Below are 23,707 nucleotides of genomic sequence, written 5' to 3'. Positions count from 1 at the left end.
TCATTAGCATCATAACATTTTAAGTAACGTTTGGATATTAAACACACAGCACATATTTTCCCCGTATGAACATACAAAATCATTGCAACGCACCAATATCGCTGAATCAGTGGGAGCCCTGGGCTCAAGACGGTCCTATCGAGGGGTGATGGGAGACAGCGATACTCGAACGGGGTTCCTTATGTCCAGTCTATCCCGCAATTTAGTTTTTGTTGCATTCATTGCAGAGATATGTTGGAAATGGAAGCAACGTTTTCGGTGCTTCCGTAGCTTTCTCAGGATATTGAGCCTTGACTTTGATCCAGAATGCCGGCAGAGACGTTATGTCAAACATGCTTTTCAGCCCGCCATCGTTTGCAAGCTCGAGGAGTTGATCTCCTTCCCGCGCTGACAGGGACGACGCGCGCGTAATGACCTCGCGTGCGTTCAACCTCAACAGTGGGTGTGACAGGGAATGAGGAAAGGTGCAGCTGACTCCCATCGCCAAATCATATTGTTTCCTCGCGGCCCGGTACCAGTCCGCGGCCCAGTGGTTGGGGACCGCTGGTGTTATACATAGTCATACAGCATGGAAATAGGCCATTCAGCCCAACTGATCTATGCTGACCAAAATGCCAATTAAAGCTAGTTCTCCGTGCCAGCATTTGGTCCATACAATTCTGAACTTTTCCTTTCCATATTTCCATTCATGTATCTGTCCTAACAACTTCCTCTGGCAATTCATTCTGCATACACACCACCCCCTGTGTAGAAAAGTTACACATCAAACTCCTATTAAATTTATCCCTCTCATCTTAATTCTATTCCCTCTAGATCTTGATTCCCAAACCTGGGAAAAAGATTATCTGCATTTACCTTATCTATGCCCCTCAAGATGTTGTACACATCTTTAACACCACTTCCCAATACCCCTATGCTCCAAGGAATAAAGTCCTAGCCTATTCATTCTCTCCCTATAACTCAGTCCCTCAAGTCCTGGGAACATCCTTGTCAACTTCTTCTGCATTCTTTCCAGTTTAATATCTTTATGGCCAAAATTGAACACAGAACTCCAATCATTCTTCTTCCCCTTGGTCCATGAAAGCTGACATTCAGTTTCAAGTCTACCTTCCTATTTTTATTTTCTTACAACAACCAGCATCCTAATTTTTGCTTTTACATCTAACCCAGATAATGAAAAGCAAAAGGCAGGACTGAGGAAATGAAAACAAAACAGAGGCTTGGGACAGAAGGCCTAAAGACCTCGATAGAAGATGGCTTCCAACACAAATTACCTCGACTTTCTCTGATATTGTAAATACACAGCTAAAACTACATCTTTCGTGCTTTACTTTCAATAACTTGCGTCTATATGCCTTGAGGTGTAGGAGAATAAAATTTCATTGAAACACACCAAATTATTCCAGAGCCTGACATAGGGAGATGCATGTTTCACCTTGCTGAGATGACTAGAACCAGGAGTCAAAGTAAATCAATGGAAATCCAAGAGAATGCAGATACTGATGTGGAAATAAACTGCTCGAGGGACTCAGTGGGTCAGACATCTCTGGAGGCACAGCAAAAGCCAACACTTCAGATCAAGACTATGCATCAGGACTGAGAGTGTAAAACGGAGATAGCCAATATAAAGAGGCAAGAGGGAGGGGTGAGACATGGGCTGGGAGATGTTAGATTAGACTGTGTAATTGTCATTTTCTATACAGTTTAATTTTTGTATACTTGCTTGTGTTTTTATTTAATTACTTATGTATACGCAATTGTTCAGTGTGTTTCCTAGTGGCTGCAGTTCTTTGGTATTCTGGAAGCTTCTTGGATATCATTTGAAAAGGGGCTGTCTGAATAGATAACTCTTATCTACAACTTTGAATAAGAAGAGGAGAGCATTGGGGCTCTTGATATCTTTTCTTTGTTCTCTTAGCACTTAATAAGCCATCATGAGCAACAACTTTTATGCCAACAACAGGAATACTGCAGATGCTGGAAATTTAAGCAACACACATCAAAGTTGCTGGTGAACGCAGCAGGCCAGGCAGCATCTCTAGGAAGAGGTACAGTCGACGTTTCAGGCCGAGACCCTTTGTCAGGACTAACTGAAGGAAGAGTTAGTAAGGGATTTGAAAGTGGGAGGGGGAGGGGGAGATCCAAAATGATAGGAGAAGACAGGAGGGATCCATCCCTCCCCCACCCCAGTCTTCTCCTATCATTTTGGATCTCCCCTCCCCCTTTCAAATCTCTAACTCTTCCTTCAGTTAGTCCTGACGAAGGGTCTCGACATCCCTCCCCCTCCTGTCTTCTCCTATCATTTTGGATCTCCCCCTCCCCCTCCCACTTTCAAATCTCTTACTAACTCTTCCTTCAGTTAGTCCTGACGAAGGGTCTCGACATCCCTCCCCCTCCTGTCTTCTCCTATCATTTTGGATCTCCCCCTCCCCCTCCCACTTTCAAATCTCTTACTAACTCTTCCTTCAGTTAGTCCTGACGAAGGGTCTCGACATCCCTCCCCCTCCTGTCTTCTCCTATCATTTTGGATCTCCCCCTCCCCCTCTCAAATCTCTTACTAACTCTTCCTTCAGTTAGTCCTGATGAAGGGTCGCGGCCTGAAACGTCGACTGTACCTCTTCCTAGAGATGCTGCCTGGCCTGCTGCATTCACCAGCAACTTTGATGTGTGTAACTTTTATGCCTCCTTCTTGACTTCTGAAAGAACCTAGGATCAAAAACATCAGGTTCCAACAGAGACAATAGGTGGAATTAGGTTACAGTCAAGTTTATTGTCACATGCACAGTACATGTATGCGCAGGTGCAATACAAACACTTGCAGCATCATCATAGGCACATAGCATCAAAAAGTTAACATACAGAACAGAATTAGAACAAAACAAAGTCTATTTTAGGGCAAAGTGATCAAAATTGTCATAGTGTTCCTAAACTGTAGTGAATAGGGTTGTACAGGTTGGTTCAAGAACTGAATGGTTGATGAAAAGTAGCTGTTCCTGAAGCTGATGGTAAGGGACTTCACCACCCCAATGGTAACTGTGAGAAGATGGTATGACCTAGATGGTGGGGATCACTGATGTTAGGTGTTGACTTCTTGATGCACTTCCTCCTGTAGGTGCTAATACACTGTAGGTACTACTAATACACATCCCTCTTCAAGATACATATCCCGAGGAGCAGTGTGCCTATATTTTATTAGGCTGAGGAGGGGGTGATGCACAGGTGGAGGGGAGAGTGGACATAGAAACAAAGGCTGACAAGTGAGGTAAAGGCAGATCCTGGAATCTGATAAGGTAGGTGATGTGAAAGATCAGTCTTAAAACAAGGATCATTTAAGATTAAAAAGAAATGAATGCTTGGAATTCTTACCTTGGAGGCTCAGTCACTGAGTATATTGAGTCATTAAGAATTCTTGGACTCTCAGTTATCTCATCATGGCCCTTGTACCTTATTGTCTACCAAAGCTGCACCTTCTCTGTGACTGTCCTGAATTCTGTTTGTTGTCTCCCTTTGTACGACCTGAATGTACTTGCGTATGGCAAGATCTGGCTGGATGGCACGAAAGCAAAATCTTGTCATTGTTTCTCTGTATGCATAACAATAATGAATCAATTGCCAGTAACACAATCTGCTGGAGAAACTTGGTGGATTAAATCGCAACTGTGTGTGTGGGAGGGGAGGGGAGAGATAAATTGTCAACATTTCGGGTCAAGTCCCTGCACCAGGGCTGAGTCCTGATCTGATTCAGGGTTTCAATTCCTTCCTCCCCACACATGCTGCTCAACCCACTGAGTTCCTCCAGCAGACTACTGCTCAAAGTTCTAGCATATTGGGTCTCATTTAACAGTACGAGAGATGGAAATTGCACAGATTTTTATACATTCCGGGAACAAAGACATATAGAAAGGTGTGCTAAGATAAAAGACCAACATTGACCAGATGTGAAGACTGTAGTGAAGAACGGATAACTTCTCCTGTAGTTTCTCATGCACTCATAAGGTGGCTATCGCCCACAGTGGACGGAGTCTACGTCCACACTACATTCTAGAATTTGGAATATATACTTCATAACACTTTGACTTGCACATTCCCTCTCTGGATAGTGTAACATTATGAGCTCCAGGACTTTCGTCAGAAGCTACTTTTAATGTTTATCTCTATCATTCATTTCTGTTCCACAGTAGGACAGGTATATTCCTTAACCCTAGAATGTGGCCACCAGACATTTTCTGACATCAAGTACCAATGACTTCACTTCTGATTTATTAGAAATTCAGCACACACTGAGTTTATCTATTTTACAAACAATAGGAATCAAAGTGAACTTGTTATCCAACAACATTGATGCCTATAATTGGTTTATTTATTGTCACATATTCCAAAATTTTGTATTGCAAGCCGTCCATACAGATCATTTCATCTAATCCAGACATTGAGGTAGTACAATGGAAAAGCATTGACAGGATATTGATTAGAGCGTTACCATTACAGAGAAAGTGCAGTGCAGGTAGATTGCCAGACCAAGAGTCTACCTTATCATATTAGGGAATAATTTCAATAGTCATTTAGCTGCAAGATAGAAGTTATCCTCAAGCATGATAGTATGTGCTTTCTAGCTCTTGTATCTTCTGCCTGATAGGGGTGGGGGGTGGAGAAGAGAGGATGTCCAGATACATTTAAGTACCTCCTGCTCATGAAATCATTATTGCCAATCAGTTAGAGTGGCATTACACAGGTATACATTAAGCATCACTATATTGGTGTCTACCAAGCTACTGCAGCCAGAAATGCCATAGACCTTTACCTGATCAGTAGTCAGCAGATTTCAGCTTGCAATATATGGACCTTGATATCATACACTAGGACTACACTTGGATGTTCCTGACCTATTCAAGGAAGCAAAAAAAAAATCCCAGTGATTCTCTCCAAGTCACAGTGGTGCAGCTAACAACTCCAGCAATCAAGATTCAATCTTAAAACCAGGTACCATCTTTGTAGAGTTTGTACTTCTCCCTGTGACTGTGTGGGCTGGTAGGTTAGTTGGCCACTGTAAGTTGCCCATTGTGTGTAGGTGAGAGGTAGAATCTTGGGGAGTTGATAGGAATGTGGGGAGAATAAAATAGGATTGGCGTTAATGTGAGGTTGATTGTTGATTGATTGCACAGACAGGGGTGAAGGGCCTGTTCCCCTGTCATACTCCTTACGATGATGAGTAAAGCTATGCAGTGCTTATCAGGATGAACAATAAATATGCTCTTGCCCACCACCACTGCGTTCTCCACACCTCACTCAACACACCCCAATAAAACACACATGTACTTTGAATTTAGCTTGTTTTATTCATTTATTTATTGAGAGAGTGCAGAGCAAGCCCCTCCAGCCCTTTGCGCCGTACCACACAGCAACCCCCGATTTAACCCTAGCCTAATCACTGGACAATTTACAACGACCAATTAACCTACCAACCCGGACACCTTTGGACTGTGGGAGGAAACCCACACAGTCAGAGAGAGAATGTACAAACCCCATACAGACAGCGGCGGGAATCGAACCCGAGTCACTGGTACTGTAAAGCGTTGTGGTAACCACTATGCTACCGTGTTGCCAATGACCATCACCATTACACAATCGTAGTACAAGGGCTCCTCCACCCTGAGGATGGCCTCATCGTGGCACAAGAGGCAGCCATGGACCTACATGTTGGAACGGGAATGGGAATGGAGGTGCCCGACGAAGCAGTCCCCTAATTTATGAAGTATCTCACCAATTTAGAAGAGGCTGCATCAGGAGCACTGGATACAATAGACGACCTCAGCAGACTTGCAGGCGAAACGATGCCTCACCTGGAAGGACAGTTTGGGGCCCTGAATGGAGGTGAGGGAGGAGGAGACCAGGTAGGTGTAGCACTTAGGCCACTTGCAGGGATAAGTGCTGGGAGGAACAAATGGAAAGCATAGAGTAGGGGCTGGCGAGGTAAAGATGTGTTTGGTGCTAGGATCCCTTTGGAGATGGCAGACATTGCAGGGAATTATTTGTTGGATGAGGAGGCTCATGGGGTGGTGGGTAAGCATTAAAGAGAAACTCTAGCCCTGTTAAGGTAGTGGAAAATTGGGGTGAGTGTGGATGTCCAGGAACTGGAGGAAATGCAGGTGAGAACAGCATCAATAGTGGAGGAAGGGAATCCCCATCCTTTGAACCTGGAAATGAAAGCCTCATCCTGGGAACAGATATGGCGGAGACGAAAGAACTGAGAAAAGGGAATAGCCTTTTTACAGGAGTCAGGGTGGGAAGAGGTATAGTCAAGACAACAGTGGGAATCAGGTGGTTTATAAAAGATGTCAGTCGACAGTTTGTCTCTAGAGATGGAGACACCGAGAGATCAAGAAAAGGAAGACAGGAGCCATAAATTGACAAAGTGAATTTAAGGGCAGGGTGGAGGTTAGAGGTAAAGTTGATGAGCTCAGCACCCAATGCAGTCGTCAATGGTAGCAGACGAAGAGTTGGGGAACATTACCAGGGAAGGTTTGGAATATAGAGTGTTCTAGATAGCCAACAAAAAGGAAAGAATAGCTTGGGACCATGTGGGTGCCCATGACTAACCCTCAAGTCTGTAGAAAGTGGGAGGAGCTGAAGGAGAAACTGTTGAGGGTCAGGACCAAACAAGAGAAAATCTGCAGATGCTGGAAATCCAAGCAACACACACACAATACTGGAGGAACTCAGCAGGCCAAGCAGCATCTATGGAAAAAAGTACAGTCGACTTTTCAGGGCGAAATCCTACAGCAGGCTGAGGACCAGTTCTGTCAGATGCAGAAAGGTGATGATGTTGGTTCTTTTATTGAGAAAGAAGCGGACAGTTTTACGGCCTTCTTGATGGAAGACAGATGTGTATAGGGATTGGACATCTACTGTGAAAATGAGGAGGTCAGGATCCGGTAATCAAAAGTTAGTGAGGAGATCGAGAGCATGAGAAGTGTCATGGATGTAGGTGGGAACGGACTTAACCAAGGGGGATAGAAAGGAGTCGAGGTGTGAGGACATGAGTTCAATGTGGCAGGAACAGATAGACAATGGGTCTAACTGGATATTCAGGTGTACAGATCTTGGGTAGAAGGTAGAAGCAAGCAGTATGGAACCGGGAACTAAGAGCTTGGTGTTAGATAGTATGAGGTAATTTGATTCCAAACAATTGGTTTATTGATCATTACAGAATGTCTTTCTGGTGCTTCCTGCTCTCTCCCCTCTCCCTTCCCCTTTTCCTAACCATGATTGCCCTCTCTCCGGCCCTGTCCCACTAAGTTCACAAGAGACCCATATCAGGAACAGGTTTATCATCACTCACGTCATGAAATTTGGTTTTGCAACGGCAACAGTACAGTACAATACATAAAATTACTACAGTACTGTGCAAACGTCTTGGGCGTGTTAGCTGTATTTATATGCCTAAGACGCTTGCAGAGAACTGTAAACCCCTATGGCTTGTCTAGAGACAGAGCAGTTAATCACTGTAAAAATGTTTGCCAGAACATACGTTGCCTGAGATCAAGGTTATTAATACACCAGTCAGCACCATCACACCTGCCACACAGACGGTCTGTAAGCACTCCTCCGGGGCTTCCTGCCATATCGTGAGTGTCTGTGGAATAACAGCGAACACAGACAGCAATGCATCTGCTCTGGAAAACAGCTTCAGTGTCATGCACTCCACTCTCCATGTCTCCACCCTCAGCACCAACCCCTCTCCTCCCTCTCCACTGCCTTTCTACTGCAAGAGGCAACCAAGCAATTGTGATTCAAATGTCCGCTGGAAACCTGAGCTACCGTCCCAGAGGCATTTCCCATCCAACAAAGAAGCCCCTCAGATAGTATCGTTATTATACCACACCGAGGTTAACTTCTTCCTGCTTGTCTTCTTGATTTAAAGACACTGATTGGAAGATTATGCAGAGGCTATACGTGTTAAATACCATTTTAAAAGCATTGCAAAAAAGAGGGAAGTTTCACAAATGTTGCATGAATAACGTCAGGTTAAAAGCATGGGATCCTGGGCTTTCTAAGCAGAGATGACGTGCTGGGACCAGGAGATATACTAACACATTTGACCACAGCTGAAGTCATAGAAAAATACAGCACAGAAACAAGCCCTTTGGACCATCTAGTCTGTGCTGAACAATTTAAATTGCCTACTCCCATCGACCAGCACCAGGTCTATAGCCCTCCGTACCCTTACCATCCATGTATCTATCCAAACTTCTCTTAAACATTGAAATGGAGCTCACAAGTACCACATGCACCAACAGCTTGTTCCACTACTCCTATGACCTCTGAGTGAAGGAGTTTCCCCTCATTTTCCCCTTAGAGTTTTTCACCTTTTCACCCTTAATCCATGACTTCTAGTTGTAGTCCCACCCATTCTCAGTGGGAAAAGCCTGCTTGCATTTACCCTATCTATACCCCTCATAATTTTGTATATCTCTATCAAATCTCCTCTCAGTCTTCTACATACAAAGGAACTAAGTCCTGATTCAATCTTTCCTTATAACTCAGGTCTTTCAGATCCGGCAACATCATTATGGTTTGTCTATACTCTTTCAACTTTACCTACACCTTTCCTATAGGTACAGTAGGTGTCCAAAACTGCACACAATACTCAAAATTAGGCCTCACCAATGTCTTATACAACTTCAACATAACATCCCATCTCCTGTACTCAATACTTTAATATATTAAGGTCACAATGAAACATTATGGCTTTATACTGGGTACAGGAATATAATTCCAAGAATGAAGGAGTTACACAGACAGATTGAGAAGGATGAGTGTGTTCTTCAAGGAAAACAAAAAGCTATGAGCTATAAACTGCATTATCAAGATGAAAGACAGAAAAATCTTATCACAGCTGACAGATCAGAGGTCACAATGTAACAAAAAAACTAAAAAGGAATTGCAGTAATTGGCTAGGATTTGGGATATGATTCAATAAAATTTAGAAATAGCCTTATAAGTGAACCGAAGACATAATCAGAGACCACAGGGAAAGAGCACAAGTCAGGACTAACTGGATTACTCTTTCAAAAAGGCAAAGTGAATGATTGGCTGCATGACCTTCTGTGCTGTACTCCAAAGCAAAAAGAGCTAAGAAGCTCCCAAGCATCCCTCCCACTTGCCCCTTCATACTTCCCCTGCCCCAAGTGTGACAGATCCAGCAGATTCTACATAATTTACAGTCATGTCAAAACAAGTCCAAATTAACGATACTGAGTACAGAGGTATCAGCCAGCCGGTGGCATAGTCGCATCAGCACTGGACTTCGAGGAGAGTGGTCCTGAGTTCAAATCTGACTGGCTCCTTGAATGCGTTCCATCTGTGCTGAGTTGAGCATCGAGCCAGCAACTCAGCCTCGTAAGAAAAAAATTGCAAAAGAAACTGCAAGGTTGCCACCCATTATGACACAAGGTGCGGACAGGAATAACAAACAAGAGTACAAAGGAATAGAGGGAGTGTACTATTTAGAGATCTCTAGGTGGTTAAGGAATATGGGATATTTACCTTTATTACTCAAAGCATAAAATACAAGAACATGGTCTCACTAGAACAGTACAACATTAGTCAGACTGCTATAGTATAATTTACCATGACATTAGAACAACATGATCACATTTAGTGAAGTGTAGAGAAAATCCCAAAGACTAGGACTGGAAAGTTATTGTTAATGAGAAGATGCTGCAGCAGTGGCCATTTTTTTTGGCACTAACATCAAGTGGAGATTTATTTGAGAAGAATAAAATTAAGAGAGGCCTGTATGGAGTAAATAGAAAAGGGTCTATTTCCTTTAACAGGTTGGGCAGTGATAAGAAAACATTGGATTGTTCTATCCATAAACATGGTTCTGCCTCATTAGAATGATGCAGGCCAAGTTATACAATGGCATTGTAATGTCAAACATGGAGAGTAGATGTCACATGACTGGTGTATGGCCTTCATATACACAGTATGAGAAACTTTAACACTTCCTGTGTTTATCTGCAAAACCACAATTACAATTGCACATGGACTAATACGGCTTGGAAACAGGCCCTTTGGGATTGTTTGAAAACTAGAATTCTCTCTAGTTCCCTTTGCTATGCGAAATCAAGGGCTTTCATAAACTTCAAACATTATTAATGCTTTGGTCACAACTTCAATCTTTGTCCAGTTTTGATTTGCTTACCCCAAATTGCATTTGCTTTTTCTCCCAGCAAAGACTTCACATTATTTCTCAATGCATTTCTGCAATAAAATCATCTGTACAAATGGCATACATTCATGTTTTTACTGTACCTCGGTACATTACAATAACCCAATTTACCAAATTTGTCATTCATTAACATTCTTCTCCAATAAGAAAAACAGTCTCTTAGACCATAAGACATAGGAGAAGAACTAGGTCATTCAGCTCATTGAGTCTACTCCATCATTCCATCATGGCTGATCCCAGATACCACTCAACCCCTTCTCACCATATCCTTTGATGCCCTTACCAATCAGGAAACAATCAACTTCCCCCTTAAATATACCCACGGACTTGGCTTCCACTGCAATCTCTGGCAGAACGTTGCACAGATTCACTATCTCTGGCTAAAATTTCCTCCTCACATCTGTCCTAAAGGGTCGCCTCTCAATTTTGAGGCTGTGCCCTCTAGTTCTGGATACCCCCACCACAGGAAACATCTTCTCCACATCCACGCTATCTAGTCCTTTCAACATTCAGTAGGTTTTAATGAGGTCCCCATGCATTCTTCCAAACTTCAGTGAGTACAGGCCCAAAGCTGCCAAACGCTCCTCATATGTTAACACCTTCATTCCCAGGATCATCCTCATGAACCTCCTCTGGACTCTCCAATGAGAGCACATCCTTTCTGAGATATGGGGCCCAAAACTGTTGATCATACTCTGTATGGCTTATAAATACTAGTGTCTTATAAAAGCTCAGCATTATCTCATTGCTTTTATATTCTACTCCCCTTGAAATAAATGCCAACATTGCATTTGCCTTCTTTATCACAGACTCAACCTGTAAATTAACCTTCTGGGACTCTTGCACAAGGACTCCTAAGTCTCTCTGCACCTCTGATGTTTGAACCTTCTTCCCATTTAGACAATAGTCCACACTATTGTTCCTTTTACCAAAATGCATTATACATTTTCCAAAACTGTTTTCTATCTGCCACTTTTTTGCCCTTTCTTCCAATTTGTCTAAGTCCTGCTGCAATCACATTGCTTCCTCAGCACTACCTACTATCTTCGTATTATCCGAAAACAAAGTGAAAAATAGTGGTCCCAAAACTGACCCCTGAGGAACACCACTAGTCACTGGCAGCCAACCAGACAAGCCCCCTTTTTTCCCATTCACTGCTTCCTGCCTGTCAAACAATCCTCTATCATGCCCGTATCTTTCCGGTAACGCCATCAGATTTTATCTCGTCAAACAGCCTCATGTGTAGCACCTTATCAAATTCTTTCTGAAAATCAAAGTAAGTAACATCCACTGCCTCTTCTTTGTCCACCCTGCGTGTTACTTCCTTGAAGAACTCTAAACAATTTGTCAGGCAAGATTTCCCTTTACAGAAACCATGCTGACTTGGACATTTTATTATCTCCAAGTAACCAAAAACCTCATCCTTAATAATAGACTCCAACACTTTCCCAACCACTGAGGTTAGGCTAACTGACCTATGCTTTCCTTTCTTTTGCCTTTCTCCCTTGTTAAAGAGTGGAGTGACATTTACAATCTTCCAATTCTCTAGGATGATGAACAAATCAAGTGATTCTTGAAAGATCATGATTAATACATGCTCTTGAGCCAGATTCACAATTGTTTACAAAGAGGGATGGTGGAGGCAGGTACCCTCACAGCATTGAAGAATAAAACAGGGAATTACTTAAAGATATAAGGTTGAAAGCAATGTTAAAGGTAGACAGGGTGGTGAAGGAGGTGTCTGGCAAGCTGGCCTTAAGTATAGGAGTAGGGACATCATGTTGTAGATGTACAAGATGTTGGTAAGACCATATTTGGAAATAGAAAATGAATTATTAAACTGAAATTAGTATAAAGATTTCCAAGAATGCTGCCAGGACTCAGGGGCCTGAATTCAGAAGAGGTTGTCCATACTAGGGCTTAATTCCTTGGCACATAGGTGTATAAATCCATGATAGGCATAGATAGAGTGAATGCACAGACTTTTGCCCCCTGGGCAGGGGGAAGTAAAATCAAAAGAGCAGAGAGCTTCCAGGAAAAAGTACCTGAGGCAGGTACACTAACATTAAAAAGACATTTGGATAAGTACATGGATAAAAGGGTCTAGTGGAATATGGGCCAAACATGGGCAAATGGGACTAGCTTGGCGGGCACAATGGTCGGCATGTACAAATTCGGCCAAAGGGTCTGATTCCTTATTGTGCTACTCTATGACTAGCACATGAATCACCAATGTATAGGACTGAATTAATATTGCTGGGTAAATTATTGCCAACATGCCACGGAGGGCCGAAGGGCCTGTTTCTGGGCTGCATGGCTCAACAATTGATTACAAACAGACCTTCCAACCAGAAACTACAACACAATGTTAGGAATACACTAAAATGGAAATAATGATATAATAGTTTGAAATGAGAAAAGCATGACCAAATATCACAGTGACAGAAAGAAGTTCATAAGCACCAAGGACATAAAATTTTTAATATTTAAATGAACATCTGATATAATTGAACAATCTTCAAATCTTGGAATAAAGTAGCAAGAAAAACAGATGTTTAAGCTGCAGGAAGTGACTGATGCTTACAACACAAGGTTGGTGATACCCAATCAGACAAATTTCTGAGCGATGGCTAGTATTTTGGAATATTCACCACCCATCTTCCGCAGAGCTTTGGGGACAGGCACCTTGATGCGCGTCCCTGTTGGGTTGCCATTATCTTCAATGAGCACCACGTTGTTGGAGTCAAACCTGGGTGTCATCCGAGGTCCAGGCATCTTGTGACCGACAATCAACGCCTTCTTCTTCTGTCCTTTGATTGCCAACAAGACTTTGTCTCCTACTTTGCCGATGCCATTTTTGGTATACACATGAATGCACTTGGGCGGCCTATGATACGGGGTGTTGCCGAGGGAACTGTTGTCCACAACCCGCACCCTGGTCATCTTCTGTATAGCTCCACAGACTGTCGAGGTACTAAAGTGAAGGGCAAAAGTGAAGAATGGCTTTAAACACTAAATAAAAATGCACAATCAGGGGTGAAGCCCTCCCTCTATCACCCACTTCTTCACAGCTTTCTCTACTCCTGCTTACATTCACTCAGTTGAGAATCACACCTCACACTTATTAAAGAGCTATGAGTTAGTAGGTTAAGAGACCATTCTAAATTGACCCCAGTATGAGGTGATGGGAATGTAGAGAGAGTAGCATGGATTCCGGTAGGAGCAGTATAAAAAAACTGGGTCTTTGATGATCAGCATGGACATTGGGGGCTAAAAGACCTGATTCTATGTTGTATGTCCAGAGGGCACAACCTCTGAATAGAGGGATGTCCCTTTAGAATAGAGATAAAGAGGAATTTCTTTAGCCAGAGGGTTGTAGATCTATGGACCTCGTTGCCACAGACTACTGTGGATGGCAAGTTGCTGGGTATATTTAAAAGAGATTGATGGGTTCTTGATTAGTGAGGGCAAAGGTTATGGAGAGAAGGCAGAGGAGTGAAATAATTATGTAAGTGCCATGTTAAAGAACAGTGTACAAACTGGAATTTTTGAGCTCTTAGGCAAATGATACAGTACCTGAACATTCGGCTCATCGCTTCAGTTGTACGAATCAAAGAAACAAAGCCCTTTGTGAACAGTGCCATTAGGAAATTAAAGGCAACAATAATTACAACAGGAAGATCTTGCAGACGATCGAAATCCACATTAAAAACAGAAAGTACAAGGAATGCCTAAGTCAGGCAGCATCTGCTGAGAGAAACACAAATCAGTCTTTTAGTTTAACGACAATTCATCAGTTTTTATATATGTTTATTTATCTATAAAAAAGATCACAGAAAATTGTTCAGTCTAGCAATCTGACTAAACAACTCTATTATTGCTTACTCCAGACAAATTGCTACCTGATTCAGACTATCCGATAATTCCTCGATCTCACACCCTGGTGCTCCATTAATGATCTTAGTTATATAGCACAGAAACAGGTGTACATCCCAACTAGTCCACTGTGCACATTCACACTGTCCAAGTCCTAGAATCCACAACCAGGGGAAAACACTGTGCACCTTCATACTGTCCAAGTCCTAGAATCCCCAACCCGGGGAAAACACTGTGCACGTTCACACTGTCCAAGTCCTAGAATCCCAATCGGGGGAAAACACTGTGCACGTTCACACTGTCCAAGTCCTAGAATCCACAACCAGGGGAAAACACTGTGCACGTTCACACTGTCCAAGTCCTAGAATCCACAACCAGGGGAAAACACTGTGCACGTTCACACTGTCCAAGTCCTAGAATCCACAACCAGGGGAAAACACTGTGCACGTTCACACTGTCCAAGTCCTAGAATCCCAATCAGAGGGAAAACACTGTGCACGTTCACACTGTCCAAGTCCTAGAATCCCAATCGGGGGAAAACACTGTGCACGTTCACACTGTCCAAGTCCTAGAATCCACAACCAGGGGAAAACACTGTGCACGTTCACACTGTCCAAGTCCTAGAATCCCAATCGGGGGAAAACACTGTGCACGTTCACACTGTCCAAGTCCTAGAATCCACAACCAGGGGAAAACACTGTGCACGTTCACACTGTCCAAGTCCTAGAATCCACAACCAGGGGAAAACACTGTGCACGTTCACACTGTCCAAGTCCTAGAATCCACAACCAGGGGAAAACACTGTGCACGTTCACACTGTCCAAGTCCTAGAATCCACAACCAGGGGAAAACACTGTGCACGTTCACACTGTCCAAGTCCTAGAATCCCTATCAGAGGGAAAACACTGTGCACGTTCACACTGGCCAAGTCCTAGAATCCCAATCGTGGGAAAACACTGTGCACGTTCACACTGTCCAAGTCCTAGAATCCCAATCAGAGGGAAAACACTGTGCACGTTCACACTGGCCAAGTCCTAGAATCCCAATCGGGGGAAAACACTGTGCACGTTCACACTGTCCAAGTCCTAGAATCCCAATCAGAGGGAAAACATTGTGCACGTTCACACTGTCCAAGTCCTAGAATCCACAACCAGGGGAAAACACTGTGCACGTTCACACTGTCCAAGTCCTAGAATCCCAATCGGGGGAAAACACTGCACGTTCACACTGTCCAAGTCCTAGAATCCCAATCAGAGGGAAAACACTGTGCACGTTCACACTGTCCAAGTCCTAGAATCCCAATCGGGGGAAAACACTATGCACGTTCACACTGTCCAAGTCCTAGAATCCCAATCAGAGGGAAAACACTGTGCACGTTCACACTGTCCAAGTCCTAGAATCCCAATCGGGGGAAAACACTATGCACGTTCACACTGTCCAAGTCTTAGAATCCCAACCAGGGGAAATAGACTGTGCACGTTCATGCTGTTTACATCGATGCCAGCTGGCCAAAACCTGGAGCCCTGTCCTGGAGTTAGGGGACTGCCTGTGCGTGTGGGTGAGTGGGAGGGAGGAAAAGGGCTGCTCCACTGTTACTGGTTTGTTGCTTGTTGTTCTGTTGATCATTGTGGGCATGCTACGTTGCTGTTAGAATGTGTGTCCACATTTGAGGGGTCCATCACATCCTTATGTGTTGGGTGTTTAACGCAGGTGATGTCTTTCACTGTATGTTTCAATATACATATGCTAAATAAATCTAAATGTGAATGAGAAGTCCCTCAATTTTATACACTTCTGCTTGTTCTCCTGTGCTCCAGTGAAAAAAGTCTCAACCTGCTTAAAAGCTCTCCATAACTCAGTCCTGAGTTCCCGCAACACCCTTGCAAATCTGTCCTACATTCTTTCCAGCGGGGTGACCAAAATTGACCGCAAAATTGGTTCCAAGTGTGGCCTCGGTAACATCTTGTACAGCTGCAACATAACATCCCAACTTTTATACTCAGAGCCTTGACTGACGAAGACCACTATGTCAAAAGCTCTTATTAACAACAAACTACCCTGTCTACCTGTAACACCACTTTTAGGGAATCATGTACTTGTACTCCAAAGTCGCTTCATTCTACAACACCCCCTGGGGCCCTGTCATTTGCTGTGCAAGTCCCACTTTCCATATTTGTCTTCCATGGTGATGATTCAAAGAGATTTTAGCATCCTACTGATACAGGCAATTAAGCAGCTTCAGGCAATCAATTACTGTTACAACACCTGTCCTGGACTAGACAAGGACAAATATGAGACTTCTCTAGTACTCAAACTAACTGTATGCCCTGCCTCACAAATATCATATGAATGCATCCTAATACTCTTTTCATGCTAATTACCTTTTAAAAATGAGTAGGCCATATGGCCTCACCTGCCTGTTCACTGTCCAGCAAAATCATGGCTGATTCTTCACCCAAGTGCCACTTTCCTGTGCTAATCCTATATCCTTTAATTCCCTTCATATGTAAAAATCTACTCCCGTCTGTCTTGAATGTACTCAGTGACAGATCCTAAACAACCTCCTTGGATATTCAGATACTGCTCTTGTAGCTTTTCCAATTTATGCACTGGCATACAGAGAACCTAATTTTCCCCAAAGTTTGTTAATGCCTTTCCAAGAAATGTATTTTTGCATCAGGGATTTACTCTGCTTCATTAGTATCGCAGAATATTGAGAGCAATGATTTTTAAACTGTATTACAAGGTAAATCCCATTTTCCTCAAACATTGTACAAACTTTCCAATTGCTTCCATGTTCCATCAGAAAAATTGCATCTGCCCTTGAGAGAAATTAGCCTCAGCCAATGCAAGAACTAATCCATACCCTCATCATGTAGTCATAAGAAGCCATAAAAACTCAACATTTATGGAGCGAAGTGACAGTCGACATTTTGGATCAAGTCCCCTCAACTGGGAATGGCCTGGATTTACTGTCCATTTCCCTCCATAGATGCTGCCTGAACTTCTGAGCTCCCTTAGCTTTTTGCATGTTGCTCTAGATTTCCGTGTCTGCTGCACCTTGTATCTGTATCATATTGTTACCCACCCACTATTTATATGTACCATGGAGAGCATTCTGACAGACTGCATCACTGTCTGGTATGGGGGGGGGGAGAGGAAGAGGGGCTACTGCACAAGACCGAAAGAAGCTGCAGAGGGTCGTAAATTTAGTCGGCTCCATCTTGGGTACTAGCCTACCAAAGTACCCAGGACACTTTCAACGAGCGGTGACATTGAAGGGGCCGAAATCACGTTGTACAGACAGGTAGAGCGGCCTCTAAGTATCCACGCGGACTACTGCCTATGCCCGGCGCACAAATTACTGGCCCAGCTTCCTCTCCTCGCCCTCCACCGCACACGGTACGCCGTATCCCGTCGATAAGGGCCCAGGTCACCTGATAGCACGGGGACAAGGGTGTCGATTCGGCGGCAGAAGCCACACAGCCGCCCCACAGCTCCTGCACGCAACCCGGCCCAACGCGCTGACGCAATACGCTGCAAGGAAACCGTGGCAACGCCGCTCTGCCCTGCCCTTTTTAAATTTGCTTTCAGTGCAGCCCACGTCTTTCCATACGGCCTCCAATGTAATACCTTCGTAAACAGAGCATACGGTTTTATTTTTTTTAAACTGCTCCTGAGGGAGGTAACGCCATGACGTTCGAAGACATCCCTCTGTGGGCGGAGCGAGGAGGGATGTAAACAAGGGATTCTGCAGAAACTGGAAATCTTGAGCAACACACACAAAACGCTGGAAGAACTCGGCGGGTCAAGCGGCGTCGGGTCGGGACTGGAAAGGAAGGGGCAGAAGCTGGAGCGGGGCGAGGGAGGTCCCGCCGGTGACGTCGTGACGTCATGACGCAAGGAGCCGAGGGGCGGGTGCTCCGCCCTCTGGCTCTGCGGTCTGGGGGGTGGGGGGGGCATGTATTTGTTTTGATCCCTCCCAGCTGCCGGAGAGGTGCGTTTGTTTGCGTCGGAATTTGGGATCTGAACGGACTTTTGTGCGTGGTTTTTGCGGCCGACATTAGTTGCCTGACTGAGCTTTAATGGAGCCTGGGGTCGACGGCGAGGTGGTTGCTATGGCCCTCCTGTGGTGACTATGTGTGTGCAGGTAAACGAGCGCCCGGCTCGCCGGTGCCGCCGTCGCTGTCAGGGTACCTGGGACTCTGTCACTCTGGAAAGGCCGGGCTCTCGCTACTTTGCAGAGGATACACCTATGTTACGTTCCCCCAATGCAAAAGGAATTTCGTTTTTTTTTAAATGCAGTGATTAAAAGGAGCCACTGCTTATTTTTTTTCTTCAATTTTCTAATTCTCCATATTGTAGGGTTGGTAAAAAGAAACGAGCATTTGTTTTTAAAATATATGTAATCTGGCCTTCGTGTTTTGGCGTTAAATACCCAGGCATTAGAAAGGAGAGTTGCCGCCTGCTGTGAATGATTTCGATAGATTTTCTATTTGCAAAACTGCCAGTTTTGTTCTTGAACGCTGTGTGTGAAGGTTGGAAAGGATAAAGAATCATACCATTTTACGCACTCAAGCTTGAGAGTTTTTATTAATTGCTTTCAATACGAAGAGGGAAACGGTTTTACTAGTAAACTAAAATTCTTAATACCGTGTGTACATTAGCAGCATTTAATCCTCTTAATTTATGTAATTTCCATTTTGAGCTATTGGCGATGAGTAATATTTTAAGGCGGCGAAACGTGAAATATTTTATGCACCATTAGATTTGCTGGCTGAATCAACCCGTCGTATTTTTCAATAATTCATGTCGCAGTCAGCTGAAATGAGCATGTTAGTGTAATGTTCTCCAGGATAAAGTGCTTTACTGTTGAGCATTTTATTATCTTTAGCTAACTGCAGAATTAAATATGAGGCGGCAAAGGGAGAAACATGAATATTTGAATCAAAATGAGGCTGTGTAAGGAATAGAAAGCTTGCGACATATGCTGAGGAGAAAAAAAACTCATAAAAAATCCCTGTGATGCTTGGATCGTTTTTTCGTTTACTGGTTTTTGATTATGTCCATAGGGATTAACATGTAATCCGTGTAAGATTATAGTTTTGATTAGCTTTCTACCTGTTCTTTAACTCACACTGTATGAAGATACATAGACTGTTTATATGATGAAATTGTAACAGAGTAACATGTGGTACGGATTGAAACTGTCAAATCTGATTCCTTTCTCTTGTTAGACCCACAGTTTGTGTGTGGAGGATGTATGGCCATGACTAGTAGTGCTGTCGTCCAGCATCTAAATTTAGGACCTTTTTTCCCTTCTGTGCTGTTCAAGGTGACATCTTGTATGCTCTTTCCCTTTGGGGTCATCATTAAGTATGTTGTCAAATTAGGAGGAGGTCCAAGAAGAATGGGAAACAGTTTACAAAATGGGTTCTCCAAAGCATAGTGGAGAGATGTAGGATTTTAATATTTACCATGTTCCAGCAGAATATTTTGTCACTTTATTTGGACAGGAAGGGGATTTTAGTTGGAAATTAAGTACACATGCCTTGAGATGTATTGAAATTTGCTGTATATGTTGTGAATAGTGGTAGTCCTATTACCAAAACATATCCAACTTGGCAATAAAGTTATGGCTTGACTGGATTATAACCTCAACTGCATGTTCCTGTCTATCCCTTTCCATCTACCTTAATAATTTTCAAAGACTTCCCTATACCTGGGGATATGAATTGACAATAAACTGGACTGGTCAAAGAACACTACAAGGGTCAGAGCCATCTCTATTTCCTGAGGAGACTGAGGTCCTTTAACATCTGTCGGACGATGCTGAGGATATTCTACAAGTCTATGATGGCCAGTGCTATCATGTTTGCTGTTGTGTGCTGGGGCAGCAGGCTGAGGGTAGCAGACACCAACAGAATCAACAAACTCATTCGTAAGGCCAGTGATGTTGTGGAGATGGAACTGGACTCTCTGACGGTGGTGTCTGAAAAGAGGATGCTGTCCAAGTTGCATGCCATCTTGAACAATGTCTCCCATCCACTACATAAACTGGTTGGGCACAGGAGTACATTCAGCCAGAGACTCATTCCACCGAGATGCAACACAGAGCGTCATAGGAAGTCATTCCTGCCTGTGGCCATCAAACTTTACACCCTGAGCCAATAGGCTGGTCCTGGACTTATTTCCTGGCATAATTTACATATTGCTATTTAACTATTTATGGTTTTATTACTATTTAATTATTTATGGTGCAACTGTAACGAAAACCAATATCACCCGGATCAATAAAATATGACTATGAAAAAGAGAATTCCTGAGTCTAACCACTCTCTGCAAGAGAAAAATTCTTACATCTATTCTTTTTAAACATTAGATACTAATTCTAGGTGTGTCTGTCACTCCTCATCTTCTCCATGTCCACCCTGTCAAGAACTTTTGCAATCCTTAGTTTCTGTCAAGCTCCCTCACTCTTCAAGACTCTATCCAATCTTGTATGATTATCTCTCCAGACCTCATCTGAAGAGTTAGCACATAAGCAACCTTCTTTTAAATAAGACAAAAGTTACATTCAAATGAGGCTTGTGTAGGGAATAGAAATCTTGCAATAGGGGAGGAATGGAAGTCCGATAGATAACTTGAGCTAGTTATGTGACATGGGATTTGATGTAAAATATGCAGATGCTGCTCATTGAACAATGTCTGTGGATTTGCATTACAATGCAATCTTTGCCATTAACATCAAAGAGCAGCAACAGTGTCATAAGGAATTACTTGCTTTTATGTAGCAAATTTTATCCCAAGTATTTTCCTATTGTTTGAAGACAGGAATATATGAACAAATGTAGCATCCATATTTTTTCAATTTTGTTGACATGGAAGGAAAAGTTTTAGTTTTTTGATGATATTGAGAATTTTGGTAGTCTCCTGGTAAACTTTTTTAGTGATGTACAATTAACTGAACAAGGATTAAAAATTCAAAAACTTCTCTCACCCGTCACCCGATCCTGGAACTGCAGCAGAATTTCAACTTCAATACCCTGTGGTATGGATTTGATGCTGCTTTTGAACGGAGGGAGGCATGCCACAAACTAACACCCACAATCCAAAGACGTGGCAGTTGGTAGGTTGGTTGGTCATTTTAAATTGTCTCGTGATTAGGCTAGGGTTAAAGTGGGGCTTGGTGGGCAGCACAGCTCAAAAGCCCAGCAGGGCTTGCTCCACACGGTACCTCTATAATTAAATAAACCAAATCACCAATCTGTGGTCTGAGTCAGTGCAACAGCTATCGTCGTCTCTGCTGTAGGTACTTCCTTGTGTGGCTTTGCTCATTATTCATAAAGAGAAAGTTTCTGTGATGTACTGAGGAGCAACAAATGTCTGTTGTCAGTTCTTTCCAGCCTGCTGTCCGTGCTTGTATATGGTAGAGATATTTTTCTTTTCCGTAATGGGTGTATAGCGTGAGCATTTACCACGTGCTCAAACAGTGAGTACTAGTTGGATAAAATTTACAATGTTGTCCAGTGGAAATGAAACTGGACAAACATCAGAATGTGGGAATTGCAAATGATCTGCTAAATAAGTGATTATTGATTGTGGGAGGAGTAGCACCAGTTTCAGTACTGTCTGTGTATCTATGACATAAATGCATCTGTCACCTCACTCGTGTTGGGCTATTTGATCCTTCAAATGTAATGAGCACTTAAAAATGAATTGGTGAAATAAAGGGATCTATAGCACAGTTTTATCCTTCAAGGTTTGCAATATAATAGAATTCTCTACTTTTTTCTATCTGTTTTTAAATTATCTGCTGCCATTACTGTAGTCTCAGGCAATGAATGTCACATTTTCACAGACTTAAACTGTGATATCTTTGATTTTTGACAATTTGCTTTACTATTGGTTTGCTGGCTGGGTTGTGGCTCATCTGTTGCTCCTTGAATCACAGTCAGAAGATCATATCAAAGATACGAGCACCCAACTCATGGATGCTTCGATAAATGAGTGTCTTCCCATAATGTTCAATTCAAAAATCTGTATGCTCATCCCTACAAGCAGTCTCTTCCCTCTCCACACCAACCAACCAACCTGCCCTGCTTTTTTTTTTCTTTATTTCTTAGTCTTCTGTGCTTTTTGATGATATGAATTGCAAGACAGTTGAGTCAGCATCAGCTTTAATATCATTGGAATATGTGGCGAAAATTTTTGTTTCCAATACTCTCCACATCAAAGTTACAATAAGATGTATTAAATTAGTAGAGCCAGAAAAGGGGAAAATATTGAGGTAGTATACTTGGGTTCTTTGTCAGTTTAGAAATCTGATGGTGGTGGGGATGAACCAGGTCCTAATATGTTGAGGCAGCATCTCTAGGAAGAGGTACAGTCGACGTTTCGGGCCAAGACCCTTCGTCAGGACTAACTGAAGGAAGAGCTAGTAAGAGATTTGAAAGTGGGAGGAGGAGATCCAAAATGATAGGAGAAGACAGCAGGGGGAGGGATGGAGCCAAGAGCTGGACAGGTGATTGGCAAAGGGGATATGAGAGGATCATGGGACAGGAGGCCCAGGGAGAAGGAAAAGGGGGAGGGGGGGAAAAACCCAGAGGATGGGCAAGGGGTATAGTGAGAGGGACAGAAGGAGAAAAAGAGAGAGAGAAAGAATGTGTGTATAGAAATAAATAAAGGATGGGGTACGAGGGGGAGGTGGGGCATTAGCGGAAGTTTGAGAAGTCAGTGTTCATGCCATCAGGTTGGAGGCTACCCAGATGGAATATAAGGTGTTGTTCCTCCAACCTGAGTGTGGCTTCATCTTTACAGTAGAGGAGGCTGTGGATAGACATGTCAGAATGGGAATGGGATGTGGAATTAAAATGTGTGGCCACTGGGAGACCCTGCTTTCTCTGGCGGACAGAGAGTAGGTGTTCAGCACTTATCTACGCTTCACTCTTATCTACAACTTTGAATAAGAAGAGGAGAGCATTGGGGCTCTTGATATCTTTTCTTTGTTCTCTTAGCACTTAATAAGCCATCATGAGCAACAACTTTTATGCCAACAACAGGAATACTGCAGATTGCTGGAAATTTAAGCAACACACATCAAAGTTGCTGGTGAACGCAGCAGGCCAGGCAGCATCTCTAGGAAGAGGTACAGTCGACGTTTCAGGCCGAGACCCTTCATCAGGACTCACTGAAGGAAGAGTTAGTAAGAGATTTGAAAGGGGGAGGGGGAGATTCAAAATGATAGGAGAAGACAGGAGGGGGAGGGATGGAGCCAAGAGCTGGACAGGTGATTGGCAAAGGGGATATGAGAGGATCATGGGACAGGAGGTCCGGGGAGAAAGACGGGGGGAGGGCAAGGGGTATAGTCAGAGGGACAGAGGGAGAAAAAGGAGAGTGAGAGAAAGAATGTGTGTATAAAAATAAGTAACAGATGGGGTACGAGGGGGAGGTGGGCATTAGCGGAAGTTAGAAAAGTCGATGTTCATGCCATCAGGTTGGAGGCTACCCAGACGGAATATAAGGTGTTGTTCCTCCAACCTGAGTGTGGCTTCATCTTTACAGTAGAGGAGACTGTGGATAGACATGTTAGAACAG

At 43.3% G+C, this 23,707-nt stretch overlaps 2 protein-coding genes across 9 annotated transcripts in view; one reads left to right on the top strand and one right to left on the bottom strand.

Annotated features, from left to right (window-relative positions):
- Nucleotides 1–9,171: 9,171 nt before the first annotated feature.
- mrpl14 (mitochondrial ribosomal protein L14) lies at nt 9,172–17,959 on the bottom strand. Of its 5 annotated transcripts, none has more exons than XM_063040615.1 (3): nt 17,744–17,959; nt 13,811–13,984; nt 9,172–13,208 (listed from the first exon to the last, which is right to left on the bottom strand). In XM_063040615.1, the coding sequence occupies exons 2-3, from the start codon at nt 13,876–13,878 to the stop codon at nt 12,842–12,844; spliced, it is 435 nt and encodes a 144-aa protein (XP_062896685.1). In that variant the 5' UTR covers nt 13,879–13,984; nt 17,744–17,959; the 3' UTR covers nt 9,172–12,841. The 5 variants fall into 5 exon arrangements, with proteins under 5 accessions (XP_062896685.1, XP_062896686.1, XP_062896687.1 ...); XM_063040616.1 differs by having other exon boundaries at nt 13,811–13,981; XM_063040617.1 differs by lacking the exon at nt 17,744–17,959 and adding an exon at nt 17,548–17,686.
- A 63-nt stretch (nt 17,960–18,022) lies between these two features.
- The window catches only part of LOC134342456 (CSC1-like protein 2), a 211,216-nt gene continuing 205,531 nt past the window's right edge, over nt 18,023–23,707 (top strand). For 3 of the 4 annotated variants that reach the window (XM_063040606.1, XM_063040607.1, XM_063040604.1), the window contains exon 1: nt 18,023–18,260. The gene's annotated coding sequence lies outside the window, so the exon portion shown is untranslated. The remainder of the gene's footprint in view (nt 18,261–23,707) is intronic. The other variant, XM_063040605.1, reaches the window with a different exon arrangement.

This window comes from Mobula hypostoma, chromosome 2 (assembly GCF_963921235.1).
Source record: "Mobula hypostoma chromosome 2, sMobHyp1.1, whole genome shotgun sequence".
NCBI lineage: Eukaryota > Metazoa > Chordata > Chondrichthyes > Myliobatiformes > Myliobatidae > Mobula > Mobula hypostoma.
This window is presented reverse-complemented; position numbering and strand designations above follow the sequence as displayed.